The sequence below is a fragment of the Exophiala xenobiotica genome (assembly GCF_000835505.1).
Source record: "Exophiala xenobiotica strain CBS 118157 unplaced genomic scaffold supercont1.4, whole genome shotgun sequence".
NCBI lineage: Eukaryota > Fungi > Ascomycota > Eurotiomycetes > Chaetothyriales > Herpotrichiellaceae > Exophiala > Exophiala xenobiotica.
Genome location: NW_013562491.1, coordinates 3,177,341 through 3,202,690, shown reverse-complemented (window position 1 = coordinate 3,202,690; position 25,350 = coordinate 3,177,341). Strand labels below are relative to the sequence as shown.

General features: G+C 52.3%; 12 protein-coding genes across 15 annotated transcripts; 5 read left to right on the top strand and 7 right to left on the bottom strand.

Moving 5' to 3' along the window:
- Positions 1–5: 5 nt before the first annotated feature.
- On the bottom strand, positions 6–3,105 carry PV05_07377 (uncharacterized protein). The gene has a single exon (XM_013460194.1). The coding sequence runs from the start codon at positions 2,998–3,000 to the stop codon at positions 244–246; it is 2,757 nt and encodes a 918-aa protein (XP_013315648.1). The 5' UTR covers positions 3,001–3,105; the 3' UTR covers positions 6–243.
- Positions 3,106–3,417: 312 nt separating this feature from the next.
- On the bottom strand, positions 3,418–4,323 carry PV05_07376 (uncharacterized protein). The gene is made up of 2 exons (XM_013460193.1): positions 3,786–4,323; positions 3,418–3,729 (listed from the first exon to the last, which is right to left on the bottom strand). Exons 1-2 carry the CDS (start codon positions 3,919–3,921, stop codon positions 3,488–3,490), a joined length of 378 nt encoding a protein of 125 aa, XP_013315647.1. The 5' UTR covers positions 3,922–4,323; the 3' UTR covers positions 3,418–3,487.
- Positions 4,324–4,966: 643 nt separating this feature from the next.
- PV05_07375 (uncharacterized protein) lies at positions 4,967–6,549 on the top strand (the record flags this gene model as incomplete). The annotated part of the gene is made up of 3 exons (XM_013460192.1): positions 4,967–6,209; positions 6,259–6,396; positions 6,446–6,549. 3 exons carry the CDS (start codon positions 4,967–4,969, stop codon positions 6,547–6,549), a joined length of 1,485 nt encoding a protein of 494 aa, XP_013315646.1.
- Positions 6,550–6,813: 264 nt separating this feature from the next.
- Positions 6,814–7,893, top strand: PV05_07374 (uncharacterized protein; the record flags this gene model as incomplete). The annotated part of the gene is made up of 1 exon (XM_013460191.1): positions 6,814–7,893. The coding sequence occupies one exon, from the start codon at positions 6,814–6,816 to the stop codon at positions 7,891–7,893; it is 1,080 nt and encodes a 359-aa protein (XP_013315645.1).
- Positions 7,894–9,280: 1,387 nt separating this feature from the next.
- PV05_07373 (uncharacterized protein) lies at positions 9,281–10,634 on the bottom strand. The gene is made up of 2 exons (XM_013460190.1): positions 9,980–10,634; positions 9,281–9,928 (listed from the first exon to the last, which is right to left on the bottom strand). Exons 1-2 carry the CDS (start codon positions 10,522–10,524, stop codon positions 9,445–9,447), a joined length of 1,029 nt encoding a protein of 342 aa, XP_013315644.1. The 5' UTR covers positions 10,525–10,634; the 3' UTR covers positions 9,281–9,444.
- Positions 10,635–10,902: 268 nt separating this feature from the next.
- PV05_07372 (uncharacterized protein) lies at positions 10,903–12,214 on the bottom strand. Its single transcript, XM_013460189.1, has 3 exons — positions 12,082–12,214; positions 11,925–12,012; positions 10,903–11,779 (listed from the first exon to the last, which is right to left on the bottom strand). Exons 1-3 carry the CDS (start codon positions 12,118–12,120, stop codon positions 11,034–11,036), a joined length of 873 nt encoding a protein of 290 aa, XP_013315643.1. The 5' UTR covers positions 12,121–12,214; the 3' UTR covers positions 10,903–11,033.
- A 111-nt stretch (positions 12,215–12,325) lies between these two features.
- PV05_07371 (uncharacterized protein) lies at positions 12,326–13,414 on the top strand (the record flags this gene model as incomplete). Its single annotated transcript, XM_013460188.1, has 2 exons — positions 12,326–12,944; positions 13,041–13,414. The coding sequence occupies 2 exons, from the start codon at positions 12,326–12,328 to the stop codon at positions 13,412–13,414; spliced, it is 993 nt and encodes a 330-aa protein (XP_013315642.1).
- Positions 13,415–13,607: 193 nt separating this feature from the next.
- On the bottom strand, positions 13,608–16,073 carry PV05_07370. 2 transcript variants are annotated; one of them, XM_013460186.1, is made up of 2 exons: positions 15,725–16,073; positions 13,608–15,646 (listed from the first exon to the last, which is right to left on the bottom strand). In XM_013460186.1, exons 1-2 carry the CDS (start codon positions 16,007–16,009, stop codon positions 13,847–13,849), a joined length of 2,085 nt encoding a protein of 694 aa, XP_013315640.1. In that variant the 5' UTR covers positions 16,010–16,073; the 3' UTR covers positions 13,608–13,846. The 2 variants fall into 2 exon arrangements, with proteins under 2 accessions (XP_013315640.1, XP_013315641.1); XM_013460187.1 differs by having other exon boundaries at positions 13,608–16,073.
- PV05_07369 (uncharacterized protein) lies at positions 16,051–18,935 on the bottom strand. The gene has a single exon (XM_013460185.1). It carries the CDS (start codon positions 18,749–18,751, stop codon positions 17,381–17,383), a length of 1,371 nt encoding a protein of 456 aa, XP_013315639.1. The 5' UTR covers positions 18,752–18,935; the 3' UTR covers positions 16,051–17,380.
- A 20-nt stretch (positions 18,936–18,955) lies between these two features.
- On the bottom strand, positions 18,956–20,287 carry PV05_07368. Of its 3 annotated transcripts, none has more exons than XM_013460183.1 (4): positions 20,068–20,287; positions 19,904–20,010; positions 19,687–19,849; positions 18,956–19,624 (listed from the first exon to the last, which is right to left on the bottom strand). In XM_013460183.1, the coding sequence occupies exons 1-4, from the start codon at positions 20,123–20,125 to the stop codon at positions 19,164–19,166; spliced, it is 789 nt and encodes a 262-aa protein (XP_013315637.1). In that variant the 5' UTR covers positions 20,126–20,287; the 3' UTR covers positions 18,956–19,163. The 3 variants fall into 3 exon arrangements, with proteins under 3 accessions (XP_013315637.1, XP_013315636.1, XP_013315638.1); XM_013460182.1 differs by having other exon boundaries at positions 19,904–20,066; positions 20,144–20,287; XM_013460184.1 differs by having other exon boundaries at positions 19,904–20,287.
- A 638-nt stretch (positions 20,288–20,925) lies between these two features.
- PV05_07367 (uncharacterized protein) lies at positions 20,926–23,045 on the top strand (the record flags this gene model as incomplete). The annotated part of the gene is made up of 2 exons (XM_013460181.1): positions 20,926–21,287; positions 21,341–23,045. The coding sequence occupies 2 exons, from the start codon at positions 20,926–20,928 to the stop codon at positions 23,043–23,045; spliced, it is 2,067 nt and encodes a 688-aa protein (XP_013315635.1).
- A 438-nt stretch (positions 23,046–23,483) lies between these two features.
- PV05_07366 (uncharacterized protein) lies at positions 23,484–24,260 on the top strand (the record flags this gene model as incomplete). The annotated part of the gene is made up of 3 exons (XM_013460180.1): positions 23,484–23,658; positions 23,708–23,988; positions 24,042–24,260. The coding sequence occupies 3 exons, from the start codon at positions 23,484–23,486 to the stop codon at positions 24,258–24,260; spliced, it is 675 nt and encodes a 224-aa protein (XP_013315634.1).
- Between the last annotated feature and the right edge of the window lie 1,090 nt (positions 24,261–25,350).

The following is a 25,350-nucleotide window of genomic DNA, read 5'->3' as shown; positions in this document are numbered from 1 at the left end:
TCGTTCGTCTTCGTTTTCATGCTCATGCTTCATATTTCGTATCAATAGTAGAACGCCTACAGTCTCCCATATCCTCTCTAAGGCCGAGGGGGCCACACCAAAGGATCAGAGTCTCCCCGAGAACGCAAAAAGCACCAGGCTTAAACGCTTGCAAAAGTCTACAGGAAAGACAGAACAGACGCGGGATTGACGATAACCCGAGTCCAGAATGCCTCATCGTCACTAATTGATCTGCGAGATATATCATCCCTCCCCATCGCCTCCCTTTCTTCTCCCTCTCCACCCTCCTTTCCACAAACAACACACGCCGTTCTGCTCACACCAGGTCCGGACTACAATTGCGTTGACCTCTCGATCTTCGTTAATCGCCTTGAACCCCTCGGTGTTGAGCCACCGCGTCAAATCTTCCAGCACGATTGGGTCGTACATCAAGATCTTTTCGTGCCACGTTGGGTTGGTGACATGAATTCTCGTGTCTGCAGTCGAAGCTGCCGAGTGAAGCTTACTCTCAAACTCAATAGCAGCAGCAATTTGAATGTTGATATCGGGCAAAGGTGGCGTTTGGCTCGGCGTGAGGGTGACATCTGGATCGGCCAGAGAATCGTCTATATCCTGCAGACGAGAAGACTCGCTTCCTGCTACTATCAGTTCTTGAGCAGGTGGCTTGGATTCGACGGTCTCAAAAGCTGGCGGAGAAGATACACTGATCAAAGGCAGTGTCGGTGGAGGTGTTGCTGGTTTCTTCGTCTCTTCCTTTGCTTTTGCTTTCTTCTTCGGGGTCCTCTTCTTCTTTACTGCAGGCTCAGGAGCATCTTCTGGTGGTTTGCTGGGAACATTCGCCTTAGCGTTCGAATCGTCAATGTCGTCTACGTCCATGACGAACTCTTCAGACAAAGATTTCGTCGTTTGCTTCGGCTTTCGAGATGGTTTAGCCTTCGTTGCTTTCTCGGCAGGGTCTTTGGCCTTTGGTGATGCTTTCTTTCGCTTCTTTGGCTCCTTAGGGGTCTTGGTTCCAGCATCTTCCGATTTTCGTTTCCGTGTTTTCTTCACCCTCGGAACTGGTCGCGCAGCAATATCGTGGACTTTGCTAAGGAAGTCACCATGTGTCAGGGTCTCGGCAGGCACCTCGTTGGTGTCATGGTCGGGTGAAGGACCATGTTTGTCTTCCCAACACTGGTTGAGCAATTCTATCATCTTGTCACGATTCTTGACAGCCTTGAATCCGTACGCTGATATCTGCTTTTGTAAGTCATGGGTCGAGAATCCAGCATAGGATGGTCTAGGAGGTGCAGTCTTTGCCTTGGTCAGGTTCGGCTTTGGTGGATTAGCTGGCGGTGGATTAGCTGGCGGTGGTGCGACGTCCTCCACAGGCGGAGTCTGTCTTCGGGGTTGTTGCACAGATGTCGACGTATGGAAGGACCTGGCCTGAGGAAGTGAACACAATGAGCCGCTAGTTCGTAACCCGGGCGTGATAATTTCATCTATATCGAGCAATGTGCCGCCTCTGTTGATGATGGGAGTCTGTTGCATCTGAAAACTGGTAGATTCTTGCTGAATACCACCGATACCTGGGGGCATGGGTCCACCTGGTTGTACAAGCACATCCTTTCCCGCAAGAGCTTCGCGCACTGCGGGAGACTCAACAAGATTGATGGTTTCGACATGCAAGAGGGCGTTGTCTTCATCACGTCCTGCAGCGTTCCACAGATTTCTTTTTCTGACAAACCGTACTGTGCCTTGACGAGCTTGAGGTGAGGTGGACTCTATCGAGAATGGCTGCGTGCGCTGTGGAGATATTGGGTCGGAAGACAGACAAACTTCCGACTGTTTGATGGCCTCTAAGGTGTCTCGAAGCAGTGTAGGAGACTCTTCCCGAGCCAGTTGGCTTGCCGAACCAAAGAGAAACTCCTGGCTCTCAACGGTTTTCATAACAGAGTTCGGAGATTGTAATCGACTCTTCTGGACAGCCTTTTTGGCCGTTCGAGGTTTCTTTGCCAGTGCTTTCGATGCCTTGTTAGTAGGCATCTCAACGACAGTCTCTGGCTCCCGCCCAGCATTGGCTTGTGTTGAAGCGAGATATTCCATCATAGGCGCTAGCTTTCGACCTGTCCGATGCTCTTCGCCATAATGCGAGGTAGCCAATCCAGTAATCGTTAGAGGCTTTTTGGCTGGAGACTTCTTTCTCTTTCTGCTCCCACCCTTTGCAGAATCTTTGGTCTGATCTGCCTTAAGTGGTGGTAATATAGGTTCTCCATGTGGCTGATTGGTCGCAACGAGCTCAATGCGTCTCCGCTTCATCGCCTCGCCATTGACATCGACCTTCGTGGCTACATTCTGAAGCCCAACATCGGCCTTCCCACCAGGGAAGGTGAAGGTTTGGAGGCTTTTAGAGAAGTTTGTAGGCTGGATTGCGGAATCTTGAGTGGCCGTCAAAGCCGTGGGACTGGACCTCGTCGGAGTCCAGTCCATTCGCCGGGGTATGGCCTTTTCCAAGGGCAATGGGCTCACATCTCCTTTCGCCTCAGGTAATTCCATATCAAGGGCTTCCTCGTCATGGTCATCCTCAGGGAAGTCGAATATATTGTTAAGCTCTTGGACATTTGGCTTGGGCAAAGGGGCCTGGGCCTTTCGCATCAGCCCCACAGACTTTGCAGTGTTGTCATGCTGCGAGCTCTTTTTCTCTCCTACGAACCTCAACCGGGGAGGAGTAGCGTTCTTTGTCAGGGAAGGAGAAGAGGCTGGTGGCTTAAATTTGTCTTTTCCGGGAGAAGACCGCAATGGTAGATTCTCCGCGCCAACTTTTGTAGCCAGAAGAGATCGTGCACTGGTGAAACCGCTCGAGAAGCTATCTCGTGCCTTGTCGGCGGACTTGAACCTCTTAAAGCCATCATCTCGGAAAAGAGCGCTTGGCGAAGGTAGAGGAGATGAGGACTCAGCAGGAGAGGGAGAGCGGGCGAAGGCGCGAGGTGGAGAGGAGGAAGTGAGCACGATTGCAGCCATCCTGTGAAGACCACTGGAGGGCCATTGGAGCAGGTTATACAGAGCCAATGCGAAAAGAGAACTTCATTGCAGTGCAGCTATTTCTAGCACACCACATCTGCTTGGTGGCGATTCAGGGTGAGAGCCTGACAGGATCAATGCGCACCATCTCAATCGTCAACAAAGCGCCGCATCCACAGCCTTGCCTTGGCGATACGCGATGGCACGTGACCTAATAAGGCTGAGCTTATGAAAGTCTATTCTACAATGGCACTGAACGGACACGATGCATTTTGATCAATCGTTTATTTTATCAGTCGCCCTAACTGGTGTGGGAGCCTGGACAATGAAGGAATGCATTTATTCCCATCTCGTCGATGTCTACTGACAAACGCAAAAGAGACCCAACTCCGGCAAAGGATTGACATTTTTACCATGCCTGGAAGTCTGGCCATTTGAGAATTCACCACCAACTACTCCGTACTGGGAAGCGTCTTGAAACCCTTGACTAATTGGGGGCCATATTCTGATAACCGGGAAAGGGAGGCTCCTGGAATCGATCGCCTATGCCACGAATGTCCCTGGTATTGCTGGGATCAAGTGGCGGAGGTGGTGAACCGGGTGGTGAAAACGTTGGTGAAGTGCGGCCAGTGCGGTTCGTTACCATACTTAAGTCGGAAGATCCAGAAGAAGGCGACACGATGTCATCTTGGGGAATGGGAAGCTGTGTAGTCGTACGTCGTCGGACCCCTGAGATAAGGTTAGAAAAACGAGAGTCATTGCCTAAGCGAACAACGCAAACTCACAAAGTATCGGATGGGCTAGGAAGTGCCCACAGGCTTGCAGTCCATTGAGCAAGGCGTAGGTCAAAGATAAAAAACCGGTGAAGACATGGTCCCAGATGGTAGCAATGCCGCTGACTACGGCTCTGAATGGACTCATCGAAGCAAACCAATCTCACGCAGCTAGCTTGAACTGTGTAGTGAGGGCAGAGGCAGCCACTGGGGCGTGTCGATTGATATACAACGAGTTGTCTCGACATGACCGGCATCAAATTGTCTTCGAGACCAGCACTTGTCCAAATCACCTGCGATAAATCGCGCAACATCGCGATACTTAGCTTGGAGAGCTGCCCAACTGTGCGATGCACCAGGCGCAGGTAGGAGGACGAGATTGTGGCCGTGCGGCTCTCAATTGAACAAGGCTAAGCAGACAAAGTAGAGTCAAGGGTCGTGCCGATGTCATGATCGGAGGAACGGGACGGAGCCATTATGGGCAGGTTATCGAAAACAAGTAACACGCCAGGCAGCAGTGGCCCTGGTGCCCTGCCCCGGAAGATGACTGGTTAAGGTAGAGCGATAGGAATCTTTGTAGAGGAATTGGGATCTGTGGAATTGGTCTACGTGGGCGATTTGCGGATATGGCGCTTGTGGTTGAACGTGCCGTCGAGCCGCGTACCGTCAAGCCCGTACCGTTGCTATACGGTCGACCAAAGGGTCAAATCATGAGGAAATCCCCAGCCACCCACCCACCCCGTGCGTGCCTTGACTTTGGCACCACCACGCACTCAGTGGTTCAGCTGAAGGCTAACTAGGCCTGGATCGTGCCCGGAATCAAGCTCACCAATAGCCTCACTAGCCCGTCTCGCACGCCAATATATCAGCCGCAAGCCCCGCTGTAACTGACGATTGGGGGCTGTATTGCGACTACTTATTACACCTGGGCAGAGTGAAACAACTAGGGCCTTGTTTCCTGCCGGCACTGTGGTTGCGACATCATTGATAAGATGCTGATTTACAATCCTGATCCTTCTTGAGCTTCTTTTCGCTCGCCAACAAGATTTGCCTGTCGTTCTTGGAGTCCTGAAGTCGTCCGCGACTCTTGTCCACTTGCGGCTGACTAAAAGCTTACGCAGAGCCTGACTTGATCAGGCTGAGAAGCGACAACCTTTCGCAGATCGTCGCCCTTCAAGCTGCTGGCCGCCAGAATGGCATCCGAAGACGAGTCGCAAACCTCTGATCATCATCACGATGAAAAGGATTGGGAAGCTCATAAGGAGGCTTTTCGATCATGTTACATCGATCAGAATATGACCCGGAAAGACGCTGCGCGATATCTGAAAGATCACTTCGGCTTCGATGCTACTCCGCGACAATGGGAGCGCAAGATCAAGCAGTGGACCTTTTCAAAGTATTCAAGTCGCGAGGAGCGACTCAGCCAAATTGCGCAGACCGGCAAGACCATTTATGAAGTCGGCCGACCTGGTCGAAGGCCTCGAGGACACACAGACGAACATGGCAGACTTCATCCACCTGAAGACCGAAACCTACGTCGCTTTGCACGCCGGGAAGCTAGTCGCTCGAGGTCTCGATCAAGGTCCACATCTTTCACCGAAAGGACACGTCCACAAGTTCAACAGCATTTTTCAGACCCATCATCACATGCAATCACCGACCAGACGTTCAATCTCCATCTCGGGAACCCGACAGCATTTCATCCACCAAGCAATGGATTCACTGTCGCTGCGATGCCAGCCGCGGGGCAGCCTGAGCAACCTGTGCAACTACACCTACTTCACGAGCAAAACTCCACTGCGTTTGGTGAACTTGAGGACCCTGACCTATTTCTCACCGTCGACAACAGCCAATATGGCCCTTCAAGTGGACACGAGCAGTTCCCGGCCTTCACCGACGAGATGATGCAGGCGGGCCCGCTAGGAGGAAATGTGCACAACACAAATATGCAGTTTCCACTGGACCAGCATAACTCTATCAACTACCCGCTGACAAACCAGGCGATAAATGTACCTGCCGAGTTCGACCAGTTTGCTATATCTGGCAATGAGCTGTCGATGAATGCAGGCTTGCTGGATAACAGCTTGATGGGCGAACAGCAGATGTTTGACGATGCGCCACAAACCACGCACGGAGTGAACGAAATGGGACAGTCAATACTGGATACTATACCGGTCCTGACATTCGATGTGGCAGATACAGATGCCACGAACACGCTGGCTACAGGTAGCCAGACCGAGTTTGATGAGATGGGAGACTTGACTGGCGACCTTCCTTCTGATACTCTAGACAACAGTGGCCCGTTGCAGACTGACGTGATGCCACTAGTCGAGGAATATACCAAAGCAGTACAATCTGCTGCTTTACGGTTCTTACGCAGCCATCAGTATGGTGATACATCTCTAGAAAAGCTTGCAGCCAATCTTGATCAACCAGGTAAGAGGAGTGCCCGCGTTTTGTGCGACAATGTCTGACTCTCTCTTAGGACAAATCTTCCAGGCCAGGATGGCAGTCATGCTTAACAACTTCGCCATGTCACAACAAAGAGCGCTGCAAGCGATGAGAGACAAGTGCAACAAGCTCAAGAAAAAGAATGAGACCTTGGAAGAATTCATTAATACAAGTGAGTGGGACACTCTGTTTGTTGGGATTGACATATTGAGCTGGCATAGGCACTCAGCTGCAATCGCCTTCTACGTTCGAGCCGCTGGCACATACCTCATTGCATCCATTGCAATCCCAAAGCTATGCAGTGCCCTACACAGGCAATTTCTGAAAACTGAGAGGGAAAATAGCAGATTCATCCGACGAGTGCCACTGGAAGGGCTGTCACGTGTATCTTCGGCTCCGGCTGAAATATAGTCCGGGGCTGGACGACTTTCTCAGCCGCATACTCTCCATAATCTTAGCTTCAGTCTATCTCGACGCCTCACAAACTCTTTTGCAACAGTGAGCCGACACGCTCGACCCCGATCAAGACCCTGCGCCAAACCTCTTGCCATGTTCGTCGCCAGGCAACAAATCATAGACATCTCCCAAGATGCTGGTGATCCTCTACGACCCTGACTGTCTTCTCCACAAGACCGTGGAATTATTAGGCTCGAAGCTCATACCTGCATTGGAGTCGCCTGCACGGCTCGAGGCGATTTTGGAAGCTTTACGTCTCTCCGAACACGAGATTCGCACGACTCAATTCAACCCGGTTCATAATGACAAGACGAGGACACGATTACTGAAGCTCACCTCAAATACGCACGACTCCGGCTATCTTCATCATCTTCAGACTGTCTACGATGAATGGTTATCAGCAGGGTTGATTCGGAAAAACGGCAATGTCCTACCTGAGTGTTTCTATCTTCCCACATCAACAGGCAAGCCGCCGCGACCGCCAAAAGATGCCTTTGCCCGAGCAGGATACTATGCCTTCGATATGAGCAGCGGAATCATGTCAGACAGCTACCGGGCAATCGTAGCGTCTGCCAATCTCGCATGTGAGGGCGCAGACATGCTGACCGGCCCATCGGTCGACACGGTTTTCGCGTTGTGTCGTCCACCGGGACATCACTGTGACGGTCGAAGGGCTGGGGGGTATTGCTATATCAACAACGCCGCGTTGGCTGTGAGTACGTGGCGGTCAGAAAGTCCCAATGCAAAGATTGGTGTTCTGGACATTGATTTCCATCATGGTAACGGCACCCAAGAGATCTTCTACTCCGACCCAAAAGTGCTGTACGTCAGCATTCATGGCGAAGATGAGTTTCCGTACTACACTGGCGCCGAGGACGAGAAGGGCTTGGGGAAGGGAGAAGGTACGAACGTCAATTTGCCGCTGAAAGTCGGCAGCCCGATTGAAGAGTATATGGCCAAACTCCAGTACGGGGTGAAGCGACTAGTCGACTACGAGACAGACTTCTTGATTATCAGTCTGGGCTTTGATACGTTCCACTCCGATCCTCTGGGTCATTTTCAGATTCACACCGAAGACTATGAGACGATTGCTAGGACGACCAGGCAAAGCTTGAAGAGCGTTCCAGCACTTATTCTTCTAGAGGGAGGTTATGTCATTGAACATCTGGGGAAGAATGTCTTGTCATTTCTTAAAGGATGGAAATCGGCCTGAACATGGTACATATCCATTCTGGCCTGCGATGCCTAGCAACACCTCTCGGTCAACAAGCCACAACGAGTGGGGTCAGCACACTGATGTCTGATATTCCAGCAAGGCTGCCACATTTTCCCGAAGGCTGTGGAGATTCGCGCCGGTGACATGACGTGGATAGCGTAGGATGTTTGGTTCAAACTTGGTCCGAGGCATCGGTATCTCGACGGCGCATTTCGAGGGAATCCTCTAGAGAGGCTGCGTCAGTCATTGCAGGGAAGTACAGCAGTGTCAACAGTACCCGATCCGTGAACCCGACCTCTATGGGTCTGCCAAAGGGCATACATGCCAATGCAGAACATGGCAAGCCCGAAAATTATATTGCTGAGGAGCTCGGCGGAGACCTGAGGGCTGTAGGAAGCCATGTTTGGGCCTCAGGCTAGTCCTGGGCACAACGAGGCTGAGAGCGAGATTCTTGCTGGCGAATATTTTCGTTTCTCGGTGAGGATAAGGATCGAAAGAGAGACATATAGGATAATAGGGAGACGAGCCATATACTTGTAGGTCCATCCCTTCCAGGTTCGATACTATTGCCTTGACATTTGACGGTTCTTGCATTGGAAGCTCGGCAGTGCAAATCACTTCTGGCCTTATGATATGGGTGAGCCGGCGCCACTAGTTGCTTGGCCTACGAGAATTCCCTGCTACCGCATTTTCGTACAATACATTCTCAGTACAAGACCACCCCTGCGAGATCGTGTAGTCGCAACTTTCCACACTAGGGTAATAAATGGCACACCAAAAATCGCTGTCTGACCACTGCATCTGGAAGACCTGTTACTTTCCACACTCATGATAGCGCAGGTATTTTTGGTGTCAAGATGCTGATAAAATTACATCATTCGATAGAGCATCTATTGAATAGCATATCTATGCTTTGACAATGATATGTTCTCATGCAAAAGTTGTTGATTCAGGCTTTAGGTACTGTGTTACCATGTATTTTGATGTGCCACTTATTTTTGTCACGGGCTCGCTGCCCAAGGTGTGGGCTTTCAGGGATCTTGTCACTTGTCTCTTCCAGGCGAGATGTTCTTAGGCTTAGCCTAAAGGGGCTACCACCGGCAACACGGCGACCGAACCCCAGCACCAGCACTCTACTCGAGACTCTACCACGTGAACCGCGAGCCCGGTAACGCTGTGACCTATACTTTGACTCCGTTTGGTGGATTCTGGATGGCTATCTCCAGCCAAGTCATTCACTCCAATACGAGTCCCGGCACATCTGACTTGAGGACAAAGAAAGAAAGTATACACGGTCCAGCGAGTTTAGCAGCAGAGATCGAGACTCCCGATGTCGCACAAGAGCAACATACAGAATCAGCAAGAGATAGTATGAATCATCGGCTTGAGGAGTGGAATTAATACATTTTCAACTGTTTTTCTGCTACATTTTCACAGCTTGATTTAGATTGATCCAAGATGTGCCGCCTCGCTGAACATTTGCTTTCCGTGGTAGAGCATACGTCCTGAAATGACCGCTTTCCTCCTCGTCATCTTTTCAATCGGACTTCATCTCCGGTTATTGCTGCGCATGCTCAAGATCTGAACCATACGGATGAAGATGTTCAAGAAGTCCAACTCAAGACTGACGCTCTCATTGACAACATCTTTTCTGACGAGGCCGCGCTCGCTCATCCGAGCGTGGTGAAGAATCTTCTGGACATCGTACAAGGTGAATCCACCAAACACAGCTAGACCGCCATAGAGCCAGATGTTCTCAGACCAGGCTAGAGTTCGAACCGCGGTGGCGGGCAAGACGAGCGGGGCAAAGCCAGAGATGGCAACGATGGCGACACCAGCAAGCAAAGGACCACCAAGGTATAGATACTTCTCTTGCTTGGCAGTAGCACCAACGAACGCAATGCTGCCCATCATGCCGACCGTATAGAGACCTGCGCGAGCCAGGATTGCCGGAGACATGAACATCAGCGGAGTGAGGATGGCAGCTTGCGTCACGTTGAAGGCAGTCCAGAGGGCGTACTTCTGCACGTAGCTGTTCTCTGTTAGTACCTGTCGCAGGATTGAAGTGTTTGGAAAGACTTACTTGTCAGGATGAGTGTAGAACGTTCCGTACATTGTACCGATGCTGGCTGCGAGACCCACACCAATGACCAACCAAGGGTTTGTGGCCATCAGTCTATAGCTCCAACCACTTGCATGCAAAGTGCGGGCGGCAATACCAATGATACCGACGCCCAAACCTGTGTGCATGAAGGTCTGGTTCAAGTATTCTCGTTCGTAGTCAGGCATGCCACCATCTTCTCTTGTTTCGCGGTTGAAGATCATGTTCGTTGCGACAATGGTGCCTCCGAGCAATGCAGCGCCGTATAGAAGCCGTGTTGTCAAGTTGCCGCTCGAAGTTGGGTTCGCAGGTTGATAGGATGGGGTCTGATAGCCGCGCTTGAAGCCATTGCGAAGAGCTGCGGACTTGAGGAGTGACTGAGGATTGACAGTGGTCGTCCGAGGGGTAAAGAATGAGTTCGATGACTTGGGGCTAGAATGAAAACTGCGGAGCAAGGTGGAAGGCTTGCTGAACTGTTTAAAGGCGTTGGAGGAGACCGCAAAGGGTCTCCTGAGAACGAAAGACATATTGTGCGTCCACCTGAGGTAATGCGAGTGACTGGGAGATGGTGAGGTTGATGATGGCGGCGAAGACGAGAAATATATATGTCCGGCGCAGGCAGTAGTAGAAGATTCGCGGAGGTCGTTACGAGAGTGCCACTCATCCTTGTCATCCACCGTAGAATGACGTCGAACACTAACAACCATTAGCGCAGCATTAGCTCATCACGTGGATCCGGATCTAGAAAGCCGACGTTCCTCGCCTCATCCAAATGATCCAACCACTTCCATGTACTCCTACTGTCTACTCATCACCGCAACCATGGATTCAAGTATTTGGATATCAGCAATTCTCTGAGATTCTTTGCAAGAATGTGCTTCGGACTGTCTTTAATGTCATTAACGAGTAGCGAAACGCGTAGACTAACTTGTTTGGAGCTTCTCTTGAGTTATTCCATTCTTCCTCATCACCATGCTTATTCGCTTCAGCCCATCTCCAAAAGGGTAAGCGAGGAGGTCGATCGGAAGCACATGCATCAAATGCGTTCAACGTTGATACCCCAGTCAGTCCATCTTAGAGGCTCATCGCCCCTAACTTGTCTCCATTGATTCGTTGATCGAATCAAGTCTTCGCAGTTGTCTTTGAGCATCCATCCCCACTTCTTGATGAACCCTTCCTCAACCTCCCAAGAATCAACATGCCATGGTTCTCCCCAGACCACCACACCCTTTCGGTCATCATTAGCTCCTTCGTTGCCATTGGAGTACCCCTCAACTTGCGGACTGCTGATCGAACCAAGTAAGTCAAGGCAAAGCTCGCAGTCGTCGTACGTTCCTTCTGCCTGGATTAGCGTGTCACGCAGACCGGCCAACGGAAAGAGATCGACGTATGGCGCATGAGGGACCTGACGCTGAAGAGCGGTGGGCTCAAGAGATGGTGGGACGGCAGCAGGCAGCGGCAGCTGTGAGATGCGCATCTGCTCTGACACCTCCTTTTCGCACTCGAACAAGTGAGTGATCCGAAGAGTAAACATATTCGTCAGCATCGCGCGGAAGACGTTGAATTGGATCAAGTGAATGAGGTGGTCAGATGACAGTGGGAAACGGCCTGCAGAAAGCTCCAGCACGACAGGTTTGATTGCTGGCAAAGGATGTAACTTTTGGACTGAAAGCGCGTGCTGGCTTGATGTGGATGTAGATGGTGGGGCGACCTGATGTCCATGAGCAATATCCTCGATCTTCGATCGCAGAGGGGTCCATTTCTCGGGGGCTTTCCGTCGCCCTAGGGTGATTGTCAGCATCGAGCATATGAGCCGTCTGATCAAGGTAACCGGTTCCTCGGGAGTGCTGGGCAGGACTCTTATTCTACGAGCGCTGGACCCGAATAGGCACCTTGAAGACGCGTGGGGGAACGAGAGAAGACTTGCGTCGGGCCCTCTGATTCAACCGATTCTGTATCTTCCGCCTGACTATGGGATCCGAAAGCCCCGTCCAATCATCTTTCTGGTCAACAGCCTGTCAACACCGAGTCAGTTCAGTGCGTGAGACATCTCGGATGGGCGACTGGTGGAAGCCTAGACTCACATCAACCGGACGCTGGATAGGGTGCACAACAACAGCCATATCCTACGCTACCTTGGGTAGAATACGAACCGAGTCTGTTCTCGATGTCTTCCCTCAGAGACTCGACCGTGACAGGAAGAGGAGGGAAGTCGTTGAGAATGGGCCAGAAAGCCCAGAAAGAAGTCGGGCGTCCAATTAGGCCGCTTCTCCGCCGGACGGAGTTTCGTATACGACGTGCCGCTAATGCTGTTTGTGATCTAGTGCCATGCAGGATGCTGATGCGCCAAACCTGTTCTGGACGCAAGACTCCAGCAAGGCTGTACTATCCAAACATGCAGCCTCTATGTTGAAGTCTTCCTGCAAGTATAAAAGGCTCATCAAGACGGCCGAAACCCGAGAAGAGAGCTTTCTTCTTGAAATCAGCTTCTTCACCTCATCCATTGTCATTATGGCCGGCAAAACCATCTTGATCACCGGCTGCTCCGCTGGAGGCATTGGCTATGCCCTCGCTGCAGAGTGCCAACGTCGAGGCCTCACAGTCTTCGCGACTGCTCGCACGACTTCCAAGATGTCCGCCCTCGAAAAGCTACCCAACATGACCCTTCTCCCACTGGACGTCACTTCGCCTTCGTCGATCGCTGACGCTGTCCAACAAGTGAAGAGCCGTACGGGTGGCAAGCTCGACTACCTCCTCAACAACTCTGGCCAGAACATCATCATGCCAGCACTCGATCTTGACATCGACGACGCCAAAAGGATGTTCGAGGTCAACTTCTGGGGCGTCTTGCGCATGATTCAGGCCTTTGCCCCTTTGCTTATCGAGGCCGAAGGTACAATTGTCAACATCGGCTCGATCGTGGCGTATTTGCATGCGCCGTATACCGGTATGTCACATCGTTCATTCTAGCCATGTTGCAGATGAGATGAAGCCGCCCGTGTCTTTGCAGAGACAGCAAATTGACGAATGTTTGTCTGTGTAGCTGTATACAATGCCTCCAAAGCCGCCGTCCACATGCTCGACGAGACACTACGCATCGAGTTGGCGCCGCTGAACGTTAAGGTTTTGACCGTCGTGACCGGTGCGATCAAGACGAATATCCATCAAAACTCACCAAAACCTCAATTTCCGCCGACATCGAGGTATCGGGCGGTGGAGAAGTATTTGGAGAAGAGCTGGAACGATGAAATTGACCGCAACGCGAGCACTCCCGAATCGTTCGCCCAGAAAGTGGTGGGAGACGTCCTCGGGGGCGCGACGGGAAAGATCTGGAGAGGGATGTATGCCAGTATGACGCGGTATGGGAGATACTTCATACCCATGTGGATGCAAGTAAGTTTCGGCCATACACTGTAGGGACGAAGCGAACCTCGCTAACAGAGAGCAATAGGATAGCATCTTGACCAGGGGCACGGATCTGGACAAAGTGGGGACAGGAGGATCGTGATATGCACGTCGCGATGGCTGGTGAAGCCATACCAAACAAAAGATTACTGCCGCCATATTACCCTATATGGCAATTCAACTCCCCGATCCGGCTGACCGCTTTTGTTTTGTTCAGCCAGCATTGATGGATATTCAGGTATATAATTTCTCTTCCCAGTCACGTGTCATCTCAATTTCTCTTTTGTATTGTATCCTGCTCTCTCCCTTCGATTTCTTCGCTATCTGCCAGCTAGCTGGGGAGGCATCGTGGCGCTCTCGATCGTTGATGGTGATGCGTGCCGCCTCACTTACCTTCCCTCCATCTCCACCTTGGTGCAATGCCACTCGGGGCTTCACGAGAACTTACTCACCAGCGTAAACTCCTTCACTGCCTGTACTGCCGGCCTTGCCCACCACATCGCCGCCGTAAGTGAAATACCTGTCGAGGTTCCCGTCCACCGGCGCCGCGTTCGCCACGATTTCCTCGGGCGTGCCAAACACCCACACCGTCTGCTGGCCCATGATCATATGCTGCAATATGTGGCAATGCATCATCCACACGCCGATGTTGGCGGTGGTGACTTGGACACGCCACACGCGCCAGCCGTTGACTTGAGTTTCACCGTCTTCGCCCTCACCTTCGCCGTCACCCGCGCCGGTCGCCGTTGATGCAGCGTCCTTGTAGGTGTACAGCATGGTCGTGTCGCGGCGCGAGCCCGTCCATCCAGCGACGTTCTGGGCCTGAGCCTGAGCCAACAACGCCTCGTGTGCCTCGGGGCTGTAGACGCCAGGACCGCTGCCCATGTCCCAGTACGGTCCGCCGTGCGCGTGCATGGGATGGACACCGTAGACGCCGGCCGGTTGGGAAGCGCTGTTCTGCCATACGATTTCGAGGACGTCGCCTATGGATGCCGGGTACGTGTGGCTGATCGGGTCGAAGCCGGGGTTGGCCTGGTTCGCAAGCGCACGGCCCAGGTCCGGCGGGGTGTCGTTGATCGTGCCGTTGCCCAGGATCTCGACGAGGTATGGGATGGTTGTGGTCGGGCCAAGTGGCGGACTTGGGCTGTCGAGCCAGACTTCGTTGTTGGAGGGGAACAGCGTGTGTCCGGTGGTTTGGTTGAGGATTTGGCCTGTCGAGATTATTACTCTGCGGGTGACGGCGGAAGAGGGCGGTGCGGTGCCGTAGCGCGAGAGGGTGCGGAAGGTGTATTCGAGCCAGGATGATATCGAGGTGGGGAGGGCGATGAGGGGGGATGAGGGCACGGAGTTAGGGTTAGAGTTGGCGGTCTGGGTTGACAATGGTATCGGTGATGGTGATGGTGATGGTGATAGCAATGCTAAGCTTGACGGACTTGGAGACTGTGGTTGCGGTTGTGGTTGTGGCTGTGATTGTGGGTTGGAGTTGGGAGAAGTATGAGGCTGGTCCCGTCGCAAGACGGGACCGGCTTCACTGTTGGGCGTGTTGTAGTTCAGCTTTGCCCACGCCGTGACGACGCCTTCGCCTGCGCGAGTCTCGAATTGGATCCAGGAGGACGTCTTGCCCTGCAGGTCGGATGTACTCTTGGTGTGTAGGATGAAGCTGAATCTCTGCCCGGAGTCCACCTGGATGTGGTCGGTTTCGACTGGATAGACGTATGAACTGTCCGTCTCGATGATGGTGAGATTGTCGTAGTCTTCAACGGCAAACGTGACGAGCGAGATGGCCGTGGCTCCGATGACTCGGACGCGATACGTGGTGTCGGGCTCGACGTCGAACTCGTGAGGTTGGCAGGATGTGTCCGAGGGATTCGGGGTCTGTGGACTGGGAGCGTTTCCGCTTTGCCCGTTGATCTGGAGAGCTAGCGGGTCGCCTGTCCAGATGTATGGAACGGCGGTCAATTTGGCTTCGATGGTCTCGTCTTCGTCTGGGTAGAAATCACCAATAAAAAGCATGAGTTCGTCATCATAGGCATATGGTGGGGGTTGGGCGTCCTTCACGATAAGAGGTCCAGTCGCTGTCGTGGCTTGGAAGCCGACGTGAGAATGGTAGAACAAGGTGCCTGCAAGGTCGGAAGGAGGATAGAGCTCGTAGTCGAAGAAATGACCGGGCGGTATAGGCCACTGCGAGACCTCTGGAGATCCATCGGAGAAGGGGAAGAGATTCTGGCTCAGACCGTGCCAGTGCTGCGTCAAATCGTCAATTCTTTTCGGCTGACCGGGATCAAGCTTGGCTAGAGTCTTCCGGGGGAAAGGTTCACTTACAATTGTGGTGTTGACGTCGGCGTCGTTGTATACGCGAATCCAAGTGGTCTGCTCTGGCTCCAGGTAGATGGGCGGGCCGGGGTATGTCCCATTGACGAGAGTCGAGAGACGTTGCTGACAGTTTAGATTGATGGTATCAACGGTCACTCGAAGGACGATATCAGGGAGAAAATGGACGTCGTGCTTGACCAGCCTCGTGGAGCTGACGAGGGCAATGGAGGCTAGGAAAGACAGCCACACGCCGAGCGGGCGGGTGGGAGACGGAGTCCAGACTTTGCAGAGCATATTGCATCAACACATCCTCTGTGAAGATCACACTGATCATGGGATGGGTGCTCAGCCATATTTCAAGTTGCTCTGGCTGTGACAGCCCGGTCGTGATTGAGTTCCACAAATGCGAGATCCCGAGCCGTGTTCGCTAGGTATTTGTCTCCGAGCCATGCACAGGCACAGGTACGCTTGCAAGCTCGCTTTTAGAGAGACAACCAGTGTGGTGGTAGTACACACCGGATGAGACACGGGGTTGTATTTTTGGACGTGATGGGCATGTCACTTTTAAGGCGTACATACAAGGCTGACGAGGGTGGGCCGTCCCATCATCTTGCGGAGGTCCGTACCCGCTGGAGACCCGTTGGCAGATTTGACGAGCATCTTTGTACGACCTCGGAACATAACTGGGGGGTACCGTTGTCTGCATCGGATCAGGGTAATCCTTTCGATACAACAAATCGGGGCCGCGAGGCTGTGCGAAGGATTCGGCTTTTGGTTGGTGTCAAATCAACTCGCCGAGTTCGCTTACTCACTTTCCAGCAGACCAATGAAGGCAGCTTCCGACTGGACCTAGCATATGCAAGGTGCCAGACGAAGGCGGATGAGCCTCATCTCACTCGCCTATTTGTAATGCTTTGTGCAAATGCAGTCGGGCTTTGCGCCGGATGAGTTTGTCCGGGTCATCAACGGTTCGAGGACTTCTGAGAGGACATCTGCTGATCCCGCGGACATGAATGAAGGGATGGAAGGGCTGTGTAAACCAAGAAAGATAGAAGATAGCCCTTTCGGGTCCGTGGATTGTTGCGATATCTCACCTACCAACTGTCCGTTTGATCTGAGTGACCTCATAGCTATAAAGTCTTGAGGAGGTGTGCTTTGAATCGTAACTCCGCCGCCAGCCTTTCGCTACCAGATTTGATCGCAATACCGCTTTGCCAGTGAAGTCAGGCAGTCATCACCATCACCAGTCGAATTCGATCTTTCTGCCACACCTGACCCTCAGTAATTCATCATTTAAAGTCCCCGAATCTTCCTCTAAATTGGACCGATGGTAGAGGCCTCTGTCACACTCCGCTTAGACTCACCCAGGTGGTCTAGCGGTATGTGTCTGGGATTCCCCCTCGAAGGTAGGCCGATTTGGGTTGGCGGGTGGGGCCTCGTCTCCTACTGACAGAGATTGGGAATCCTGGGGTAGAGTAGCAGGTATGCTAGCAGACTGGTCCGCGAGACGCCCGTTGACTTTTTGCTTCTTTGATATAATGGATTCTGTACTTTTTTGTGGGTGATTCTGCGGTCGACTTTCGTGCAGTGCGGCAGAAGGGAAGCAGGACTCCCTCTTGAGTGGCCGCCTCGTTTATCACTATATCACAGACTGCGAGACGGCCTTCACAACTTGGGAAACCTCACTCTCAAGAATTGACTAGGCCACGCGACATCGACGTTTAGCTTCCAGGCCACCTTCAATACCCATTCAGGTTCTCTCATGAATTGCCTCGCAACGAGGATCACGTCGGCCATTGGCTCTTTGCCGCCCTTTGCGTCGGTCATTTCTTTGGCAGCATTGGCTTCTTCCCCTATGCTCCTGTCAGGCCCTTCTTCAACGATGTCTCGCGCCTGCTCGGCTTCTGTGATCAGGCCCACGGCACCGATGAGAAGTTTGAGGTTGTTCGTCTTGGCCATTTGCCGGATCTGGTTGGCAATCTTGGTTTGGTAGTCCTTGGACGAAAACATATTGATCCGTTGTAGTGGATGGTTGCCGCCACTGCTGACATCGAGCAGATCAACCCCCAGAGCCGGCAGGAGACGAGCCAACCTCATGGTACTCTCGACGTCCCAGCTACCATATTTCTTACCAAGCTCAGACTCCTCCATCCATTCCGTCGAGCTGACACGGAGGAACAACGGCATATCTGTCGGGATCTGGGCACGCACAGCTTCGACGACTTCGACCAGCAAGCGGGTCCGGTTTTCAAAACTACCGCCATATTGATCCGTACGTCGGTTGGTGATGGGGCTTAGGAATTGATGAATCAGATACCCATGGGCAGCGTGAATTTCAATGACATCAATGCCCGCCTCGACCGCGCGTCTGGCGCTTTGGGCAAATGCCATGACAGTCTCTTGGATGTCGGAAATGGTCAACTGCCTTGGAGGGTAGAACCCGCCATCTTCAGCTAGGCCTTTGCCATCCCAGGAGTTTTCGTCCCCACCCATTGGTCCGACGACGTCTTCGGGCCATCCACCAGCCTCTTTCGATGCACGAAGAGAGGGCTTTTTCAGGGACGCTGCAATCCACGGCGGGACGGTGCTCGACTTGCGACCGGCATGTGCGAGTTGAACGCCAGACAAGGCCCCCTGCGCCTTGATGAAGTCCGACACGCGCTTGAAGCTCTCGGTCTGAGCGTCGCTCCAGATTCCAGGGCAGTGGGGAGTGATGCGGCCGTTGGGTTGGACGCCGGTCGCTTCGATGAACACCAGTGCGGCGCCTTTGAGTGCATAATGTCCAAGTGTGGCGACATGGTAGTCGGTAAGTTTTCCGATATCAGGGCCTTCGGCAGCCGTGGAGTATTGACACATCGGCGCGACGACGATGCGGTTCCGCATGGTTTTCGAGCGGATCTTGAGTGGTGTGAAGAGTGTCGGAGTACTGGAGGAAGGTTGGAAGGGCGCGCCAGGGTCAGCAACATGTCGAGGAGTGTAATATGGTAAATTTGGCACAGCCGGATTGGCCTCTTTGGGAAGTAATGTCGAAGACATCGTTGACTCGAGTAGGTATGCTAGGAAACCTGGATGATGCGAAGGATAATTCTGTTAGGATAGCGAAAGCGAGTATCTAGCTGCAGAGAGAACTATAGTATAGTCTAGGGGCAAAACCGGACCATAGCAGAAGTTCTATAAAAATTCAGATGCAAAAGAAAGATCAGTACACGGAAGTAGAGGCATTACTTGAAGAAAGATGATGCGAGCATTGATTTCTAAGACGATTGATAGAGATTTGGAGATGGAGCTCATAAGCCGGAGGACACACCGACTCTGTGCCGAGGTTGGATTCCGGGTTCAAGATTCATAAGCTGTTCTCCACCACCCACTTGACAGGACGGTGTGAAAGGTAGTGGTGGATAGAGAATATCTGCCAGAACGAGTGGCAGGTATAGATATACCTAGGTAGTTACCAAGGCAGCTCGAATCCCTCACGGTGCCAGAATTTGCCGGTATCCTCCATTCCTTTCTTGCTCACGATATTATGCCACAACTTCCTCGCAGCTTCATCAGCCTCGACTGCCTCAGGTGGCATGGATTCTTTGGGTAAGATATTGGTCCTTACGAAGCCGGGGTGAAGAAGCATGACAACAACTCCCTTGTCCTTCAGGTCCATGGCCATACTCTTGCCAATCGAGTTGACCGCAGCTTTCGATGAGCGATATGCGTAGTGTCCGCCAGTGCTGTTGTCGCCGATTGATCCCACACGGCTGGAAACAATGCCTATCTTGGGACTGGTCGACTTCAACACATTCGGTAAAAGGGCTTGGGTCAAGAGCAAAGGCCCATAGGTGTTGACAGCAAATGTGCGCTGAAGGATATCGAGGTTGGTCGTGGTAAGACTGTCCGCTTGTGGCCCCGAGGCAACACCTGGCACGATATTTGGTTACCTTTTGAAAACAGTCGCAACGGGTTCCTGAATTTTATCTGACCTGCGACATTGAGCAATATGTCAACCGTCACGTCTCCAAGCGACTCTTTGAACTGCTGAATGGATTCTGGTGAAGTCACATCGACGACCGCAGTGTGAACCTTCGACTCAAGGCTCTTCAGGCCTTCGCCATGGTCTCGATCCACAGCATATACGGTGTAGCCCTACCTGGAGAGTCATTTCTTTAGGCTGTGACGGAGGCTGCTTCAAATGCTGACCTCGTCGCACAGTAGGTTTGCAAAGGCATAGCCAATGCCGACTTCTGAGTTGGCTCCTGTAACGACCACCGTAGGCATTTCGATAGTGGAGTTCACTTCGTCTGAAGCTGAAAAGTAGATCAGGGGAGTGTCTCTTATGGTGAGATCAGTCTGATTTCTCTTACTGCTTGGCAGTGTCAGGCCTTTGCTATTTGCTAGAGGATGGAACTGATGATGCCGCATTGGTGAGGGAATGCTCACAATGCTAAACCTTTGTTGCTTGACCTTGACTGTGGCCCTGACTTTGACCTTTGCTTAAAGCTGAATGACGTGATTGATGTGCCGGATTGCGCATTGATAAAAAGCGAAAGGCTAACTAGATGATGAGTACGGAGTACGCGTGGTCGAAAAGGGTGTGAAGTACGGAATACACGGAATATCATGGTAAAATTGGGAAGGAGGAAAGGCAATTTGCCAAGCTATTAGGGCTGCACCGGGCGTGATAGGCCCCTCAAGGAGGCTGAACTGGAGGCCACCACCGGGGCACTTAATCGATGTGGGACTAGAATAGGCATGATGGCCGCAAAGGATGGGGGGCGAAGGGGAGCTTGTGGGAGCTGCAACGCAACCCGAGACCCTGTTGACGTCTTCCATGCTCCGTTTAGCCTCAATCGTGGGCCCCTAGCCGCCTAGCCGCTCATGGTAAATGCCTTATCATTTGCTTGGACTGCATACAAGCACTCTAACTGCTCCAAATGCTACGTGAAGGTCCTTGCCTGCGGCTCTCGAGGCAAAAGTGGCTGCCGAAGAGGATTGCGCATCCTTCTCCTCTCTTTCCATCATTCACTACTTGTCCCGTAATCTGTACATATCTTGCTTGGTGTTCCTTCACGATTTCATGAGTTGAAATCTCCGAGCCTCGGATCTTTAGCAGGATTAAATGGACGCCCTGGCAGTTCCAGATCACCAATCGCTTATTCTTGCCCCCCTCGGTGTCCAGCTCGCACGGGTACGCCTGTCAGCTTGTCAGCGCTGCACGTGGGATGATTGACCTGATTCCCGAGTCCGTCAAGGACAAGTTCAACAATACCATTGTCGCAATTCACAGGCGCGACCCCAGCAGCGACTCTTCCAGCAGTGGTTTGCTCAGTCCCGTGGGAACACCTCGATTGCGACTGGGTCACAAGCGACAGTTGAGCCTATCAAGTTTCAACCCTAGAAAGTCATCATGGACGGCAGCAGCGATTACTTTGTTGACCATTATCAGCCTTTGGTGGTCCTTCGGTCCGGTAAGACGAGTCGGGCTTCAAGCGCCAGAGCAGCAAGATGACAATGGGCCAATACCGCTCGGTCAATCCCGATACCTGCAGGGAAGAGAAGTCTTCTGGTGGGAGCAGTTCCCTAGGTGAGTCGGCTGTTCATGGTGAGCGCGCGATTCATCCGCTGATTCTTTTTCAGACTGCACGGCTTGTACCGCGGGCGCAAGAATACCGTTCCCTTCTCTCAATACGTTCCCGAACAGCAAGCTGAATCTCCTAATCCTTTCGAATTCGGTTCTCATTTCAATGACGAGCCCGTCGAGTTGCCCTCTTCCCTACCTGTCGAATTGAAGCATTGCTACATAAACGAAGAAGACAAAATTCTCCCACCCAGGATCAAAGCATACAATGGTCTGCCGCAGGGGATGTCAGAGCCTCTGTTTGGCTCCCGGAAAGAGCTTGGATTGAATGATGAAGTATGCTATGATCGCATCAACCGCTTTGCGCCCTATGGCTATGGATTTTCGAAAGAGGAGGGCGGCTTGGGTCTAGAGGTGGAAGGAGATACTGAAGGACTGAGCAATGTTCAACCCATCAACTGGAGCAATATAACCTTGGGCGCTGCGCAACAACGCTGTTACGAGAAGAACGCTGGCAGCATCAAATCGCGGGCTGCGTTCATTATCCGAACTTGGAACACCTTCGTCTACACCGAGTACCATATCATGATGCTCCGAGCCATGATCAGCGAGCTCTCCCTAGCTTCAGGGGGTCAATACACCGTTCATTTCCTCATCCACGTCCAGGATGATAATCTGCCCATCTGGGCCGATGACGATCTCTACAACCGAGTCCTGAAAGAAAGCCTCCCTGACGAATTTCAAGGCATGGGCACACTCTGGTCCGTTGCTGAAATGAAAGTCGTGTACCCTGCCCCGTTTCCCGAGAGCATCGAAAACTTCTCAGGAGGCGACATCTACCAAGCCTACCGCTCATTACATTTCCCTCTGCAAAACTTTGCATCTCAGCACCCGGAGTTCGACTATTTCTGGCAATGGGAAATGGATATTCGGATCACAGGACACTACCGCGAATTAATTTCCCAGATCACGTCCTGGGCAGAAGCTCAGCCGCGCGAATACGCTTGGGAGCGTTCGTCGAAATTCTTCATCCCGTCCCTACATAACTACTCGTACGCAAATTACGCCGAGTCTATCGTGCAAGAGACCAAAAATCCTATCTCTGGCCCTCAACTACCCCTTTCGCAGCTCCTCGAAATTCCAGTACAAAAGCCTGCCTCCGACGGTACCGAAATCACAGACTTAATTACATTCAATCCCTTATTCGACCCCTCCAGCACTCGCTGGGCCTTCCATAACGACATCACAGGCTACGGCGTCACTGAGAATGGCCGTCCACCCACACGGGCTGCATTGATCACAGCCTCCCGCATGTCTCGCCGCCTTCTCCTGCTCATGCACGAGGAAACCAAGCAGCACAAACATACCATGTTCCCCGAGATGTACCCGGCTAGCATCGCGCTACACTATGGCTTGAAGGCCATCTATGTCCCGTTGCCTCTATACTTTGACCGCGACTGGCCGTCAAAGCATGCCGACCACGTATTCAACAATGCTCCGCTGGGCACAAAAGACAAACAAGCCGGCATGGACCATGGAAAGGGGTATTTTCATGGTGAGGGCGGCAGCGTGTTCGGGCCGGGGGAGCATGTGTTCCGCGGCGCAAGCTATTATTCCAATGCAGGTTTTGCCGGCTATCTGTGGCGACGGTGGCTAGGTAAGGAGAATGGCAATGATGAAATCGCCTGGGAGAGCGAGGGTGGACCTGGTGGTGGCAGGATGTGTTTGCCTATGATGGTGTTACATCCGATCAAGTTTGAATGATTACGAGAATCATGTCAGCGACGGCGTCTTATGATGAAGGCCCCATGAAGAGGTGGTGGTTTGCTTGCTTTCACTTTTAATACCAAACCAGCGAGGCGTTACGGAGTTGTTGCACATAGAACATGTGCCATAATGGGTGTACTTGGGGAGGAGATTGCACGAATACTTAATCACATTGTTTATGAGAAGAGGTCGCAGATGCTGCCAGACTTGATCAGCCATAACACCAAAGTCTTACGACATTTCTTCCCTGATGCTTCCATGGCCAGGCCGTCAAACACATCAAGCGCTTAAGGCGTCCAAAGGGTCGTATGAGAAAAAAGTATCTACCAATGACCTTAGTGATGAAGTCCTCTGAGCCAGGACATCTCACGACAGCACCTTGAACAAGACTACTATCTTCTAGAAGCCCTCCACAATTGCGAAAACGCCGGCAGAATGCCACGAGCTAAGCTTCGACTCTACTTCGACATGAGATCAGGCTTCACCTACCTCGCATACGTAGTGACGCGGAGATCCAGCGTGTTTACAGAATGCGATATATCGTATGTTCCAGCCGATATGTACGCCTTGTGGAAGACCTGCGGCAATCCTGGGGCATGGACGACCAAAAGTGAGGTCTTGAACCCCTATTATCAGCAAGATGGCGCTGAACGGGCCAGACAAGCCAGAGTGGATCGTGAAGTCTTCTGCCCTTTGGGCTCGCAAGTTCAATATTCCAATGAATTTTCCGCCTGAAGGATTTCCCAAAGTCTCCACCACGCCGGTACAGCAGGCGTTGTGTGCAGTGGACGTTGAATGTCCTGAAAAGATGCCGGACGTTTTAGACGTCATTTTCGACCCGTTCTGGGTTCAGCAGAAGCCGGTCTTTGACATCCCAGTCTTTACCAGGACATTCGAGGAAGTACTTGGTGCTGAGTTGGCACGCAAGGTTCTGTCGACTGTAAGTTCGCTCCGGGGTCCCTTTACATGGCGCACGACTGAAGTACGGCCGAGGCGGGGACGGACGAAGTCAAAGGCATGTTGGAAGAGAACACAGCGTCTGCCTTCAAGGAAGGAGCGTTTGGCTTGCCATGGTGGGTTGCAGAAAATCCGGCTGGAGAAAAAGAAACCTTCTGGGGCATCGACCACATGGGCCTGGTCGTGGACCATTTGGGTCTGCAAAACCCAACTGCTGAATCGATGAGCGGAGGAGGATGGGGTGTCATGCTCTAGTCATGGACCAGGATAATCAGACTGCCCAAGTGCGCAGTTGAGGGTGCAGCAGAGCCAGCTTCGTGTACTGGTAGCATCCATGACTTGATATTAAATACATTGTTATGGGTAGAAGCCGCCTGAGTCAGGGAGACAGATCCTCCCCGGTCCTCTAATACTCGAGCGATGATGGCGGCGGCGGCGATGTTTCGGGAAGCAAACTAGGGTCCAGTCGGCAGTGTAAACCACGTTCCAGGGTGACGCACGCATCAATAGTCGCAGCCACATTCAGTACAAGTACCCGTGGTAATCGACATGTAAGTCTCCTACGAAGGACCTTACTCAGCTTACTCTCTTCAGCGCGTTGATCATGCTAGGTGCTACGAGTAATGGTACACTGCCTCGAATGGTTGAAAGGCACGCGAGGAAGCAATCCCCCTACGCACTCCACCTATGGAATGACGTTCCCTACTTACGCGTTCCACAGAGTAAAGACCAAATCAGGGTTCTGGTGGATTGATCGAGCTGAGAGCAAGGTAAGGAAGATCCTGTCTATGGCTATCGTATGTCTACTATATGATCCCTCCTGTCACTCACGCATCCTCCCGCCGTGATGCCCCCAACGCCACGCAATCGTCAAACCCATCTCGCCCTTGATTCCTCCCATAATGTTCCTCTTTCTTCTAGCCAGCTTCTGACGGAAAGTCCCGAGCGCATGGCTTTTCTTAGAGTTGGATGTCTACCCTGCATGAGTGGTAACCGACCAGGAGGACAAGAAGGAAAAAGGGTTGAGCCAATTCTCCAGGCCATTGATTGGTCATCTTCTGACTGGCCTGGAGGCGCCACATGAGTTGTCTGCGGAGCTGAATTGACAGTCTCTACACTATCTAGGTCGAACACACGGCCACCCAGAGGTGCATTTACACGTATCTGGAGAACCTTCCCCAGAGGCTACTTATATGTTTCTGTTCCATTCTATGATCCTCGGGCTTTAGCAGCCACATACAGTTGAAGAGCGACGTAGCAGCCCGCGCTCTAAATGTAACGACTATGTCCACCGACATCACCCGCGGAGGCCCATTCCCCAAAGGTACAAGACACGTATCCTGGA

Coding starts and splice junctions, on each gene's coding strand:
- PV05_07373 (XM_013460190.1), bottom strand. CDS start 10,524: ATGTCTTTCGTTCTCAGGAGACCCTTTGCGGTCTCCTCCAACGCCTTT. Junction 9,929..9,979: donor TTCTACACTCATCCTGACAA/GTAAGTCTTTCC, acceptor AACAGAGAACAG/CTACGTGCAGAAGTACGCCC.
- PV05_07372 (XM_013460189.1), bottom strand. CDS start 12,120: ATGGCTGTTGTTGTGCACCCTATCCAGCGTCCGGTTGAT. Junction 12,013..12,081: donor CTATCCAGCGTCCGGTTGAT/GTGAGTCTAGGC, acceptor CGGTGTTGACAG/GCTGTTGACCAGAAAGATGA. Junction 11,780..11,924: donor GTTGAATCAGAGGGCCCGAC/GCAAGTCTTCTC, acceptor CAATCACCCTAG/GGCGACGGAAAGCCCCCGAG.
- PV05_07376 (XM_013460193.1), bottom strand. CDS start 3,921: ATGAGTCCATTCAGAGCCGTAGTCAGCGGCATTGCTACCATCTGGGAC. Junction 3,730..3,785: donor CCTAGCCCATCCGATACTTT/GTGAGTTTGCGT, acceptor ACCTTATCTCAG/GGGTCCGACGACGTACGACT.
- PV05_07377 (XM_013460194.1), bottom strand. CDS start 3,000: ATGGCTGCAATCGTGCTCACTTCCTCCTCTCCACCTCGCGCCTTCGCC.
- PV05_07369 (XM_013460185.1), bottom strand. CDS start 18,751: ATGTCTTCGACATTACTTCCCAAAGAGGCCAATCCGGCTGTGCCAAAT.
- PV05_07370 (XM_013460187.1), bottom strand. CDS start 16,009: ATGCTCTGCAAAGTCTGGACTCCGTCTCCCACCCGCCCGCTCGGCGTG.
- PV05_07368 (XM_013460184.1), bottom strand. CDS start 20,125: ATGCGGCATCATCAGTTCCATCCTCTAGCAAATAGCAAAGGCCTGACA. Junction 19,850..19,903: donor CAAACCTACTGTGCGACGAG/GTCAGCATTTGA, acceptor CTCTCCAGGTAG/GGCTACACCGTATATGCTGT. Junction 19,625..19,686: donor CATATTGCTCAATGTCGCAG/GTCAGATAAAAT, acceptor ATATCGTGCCAG/GTGTTGCCTCGGGGCCACAA.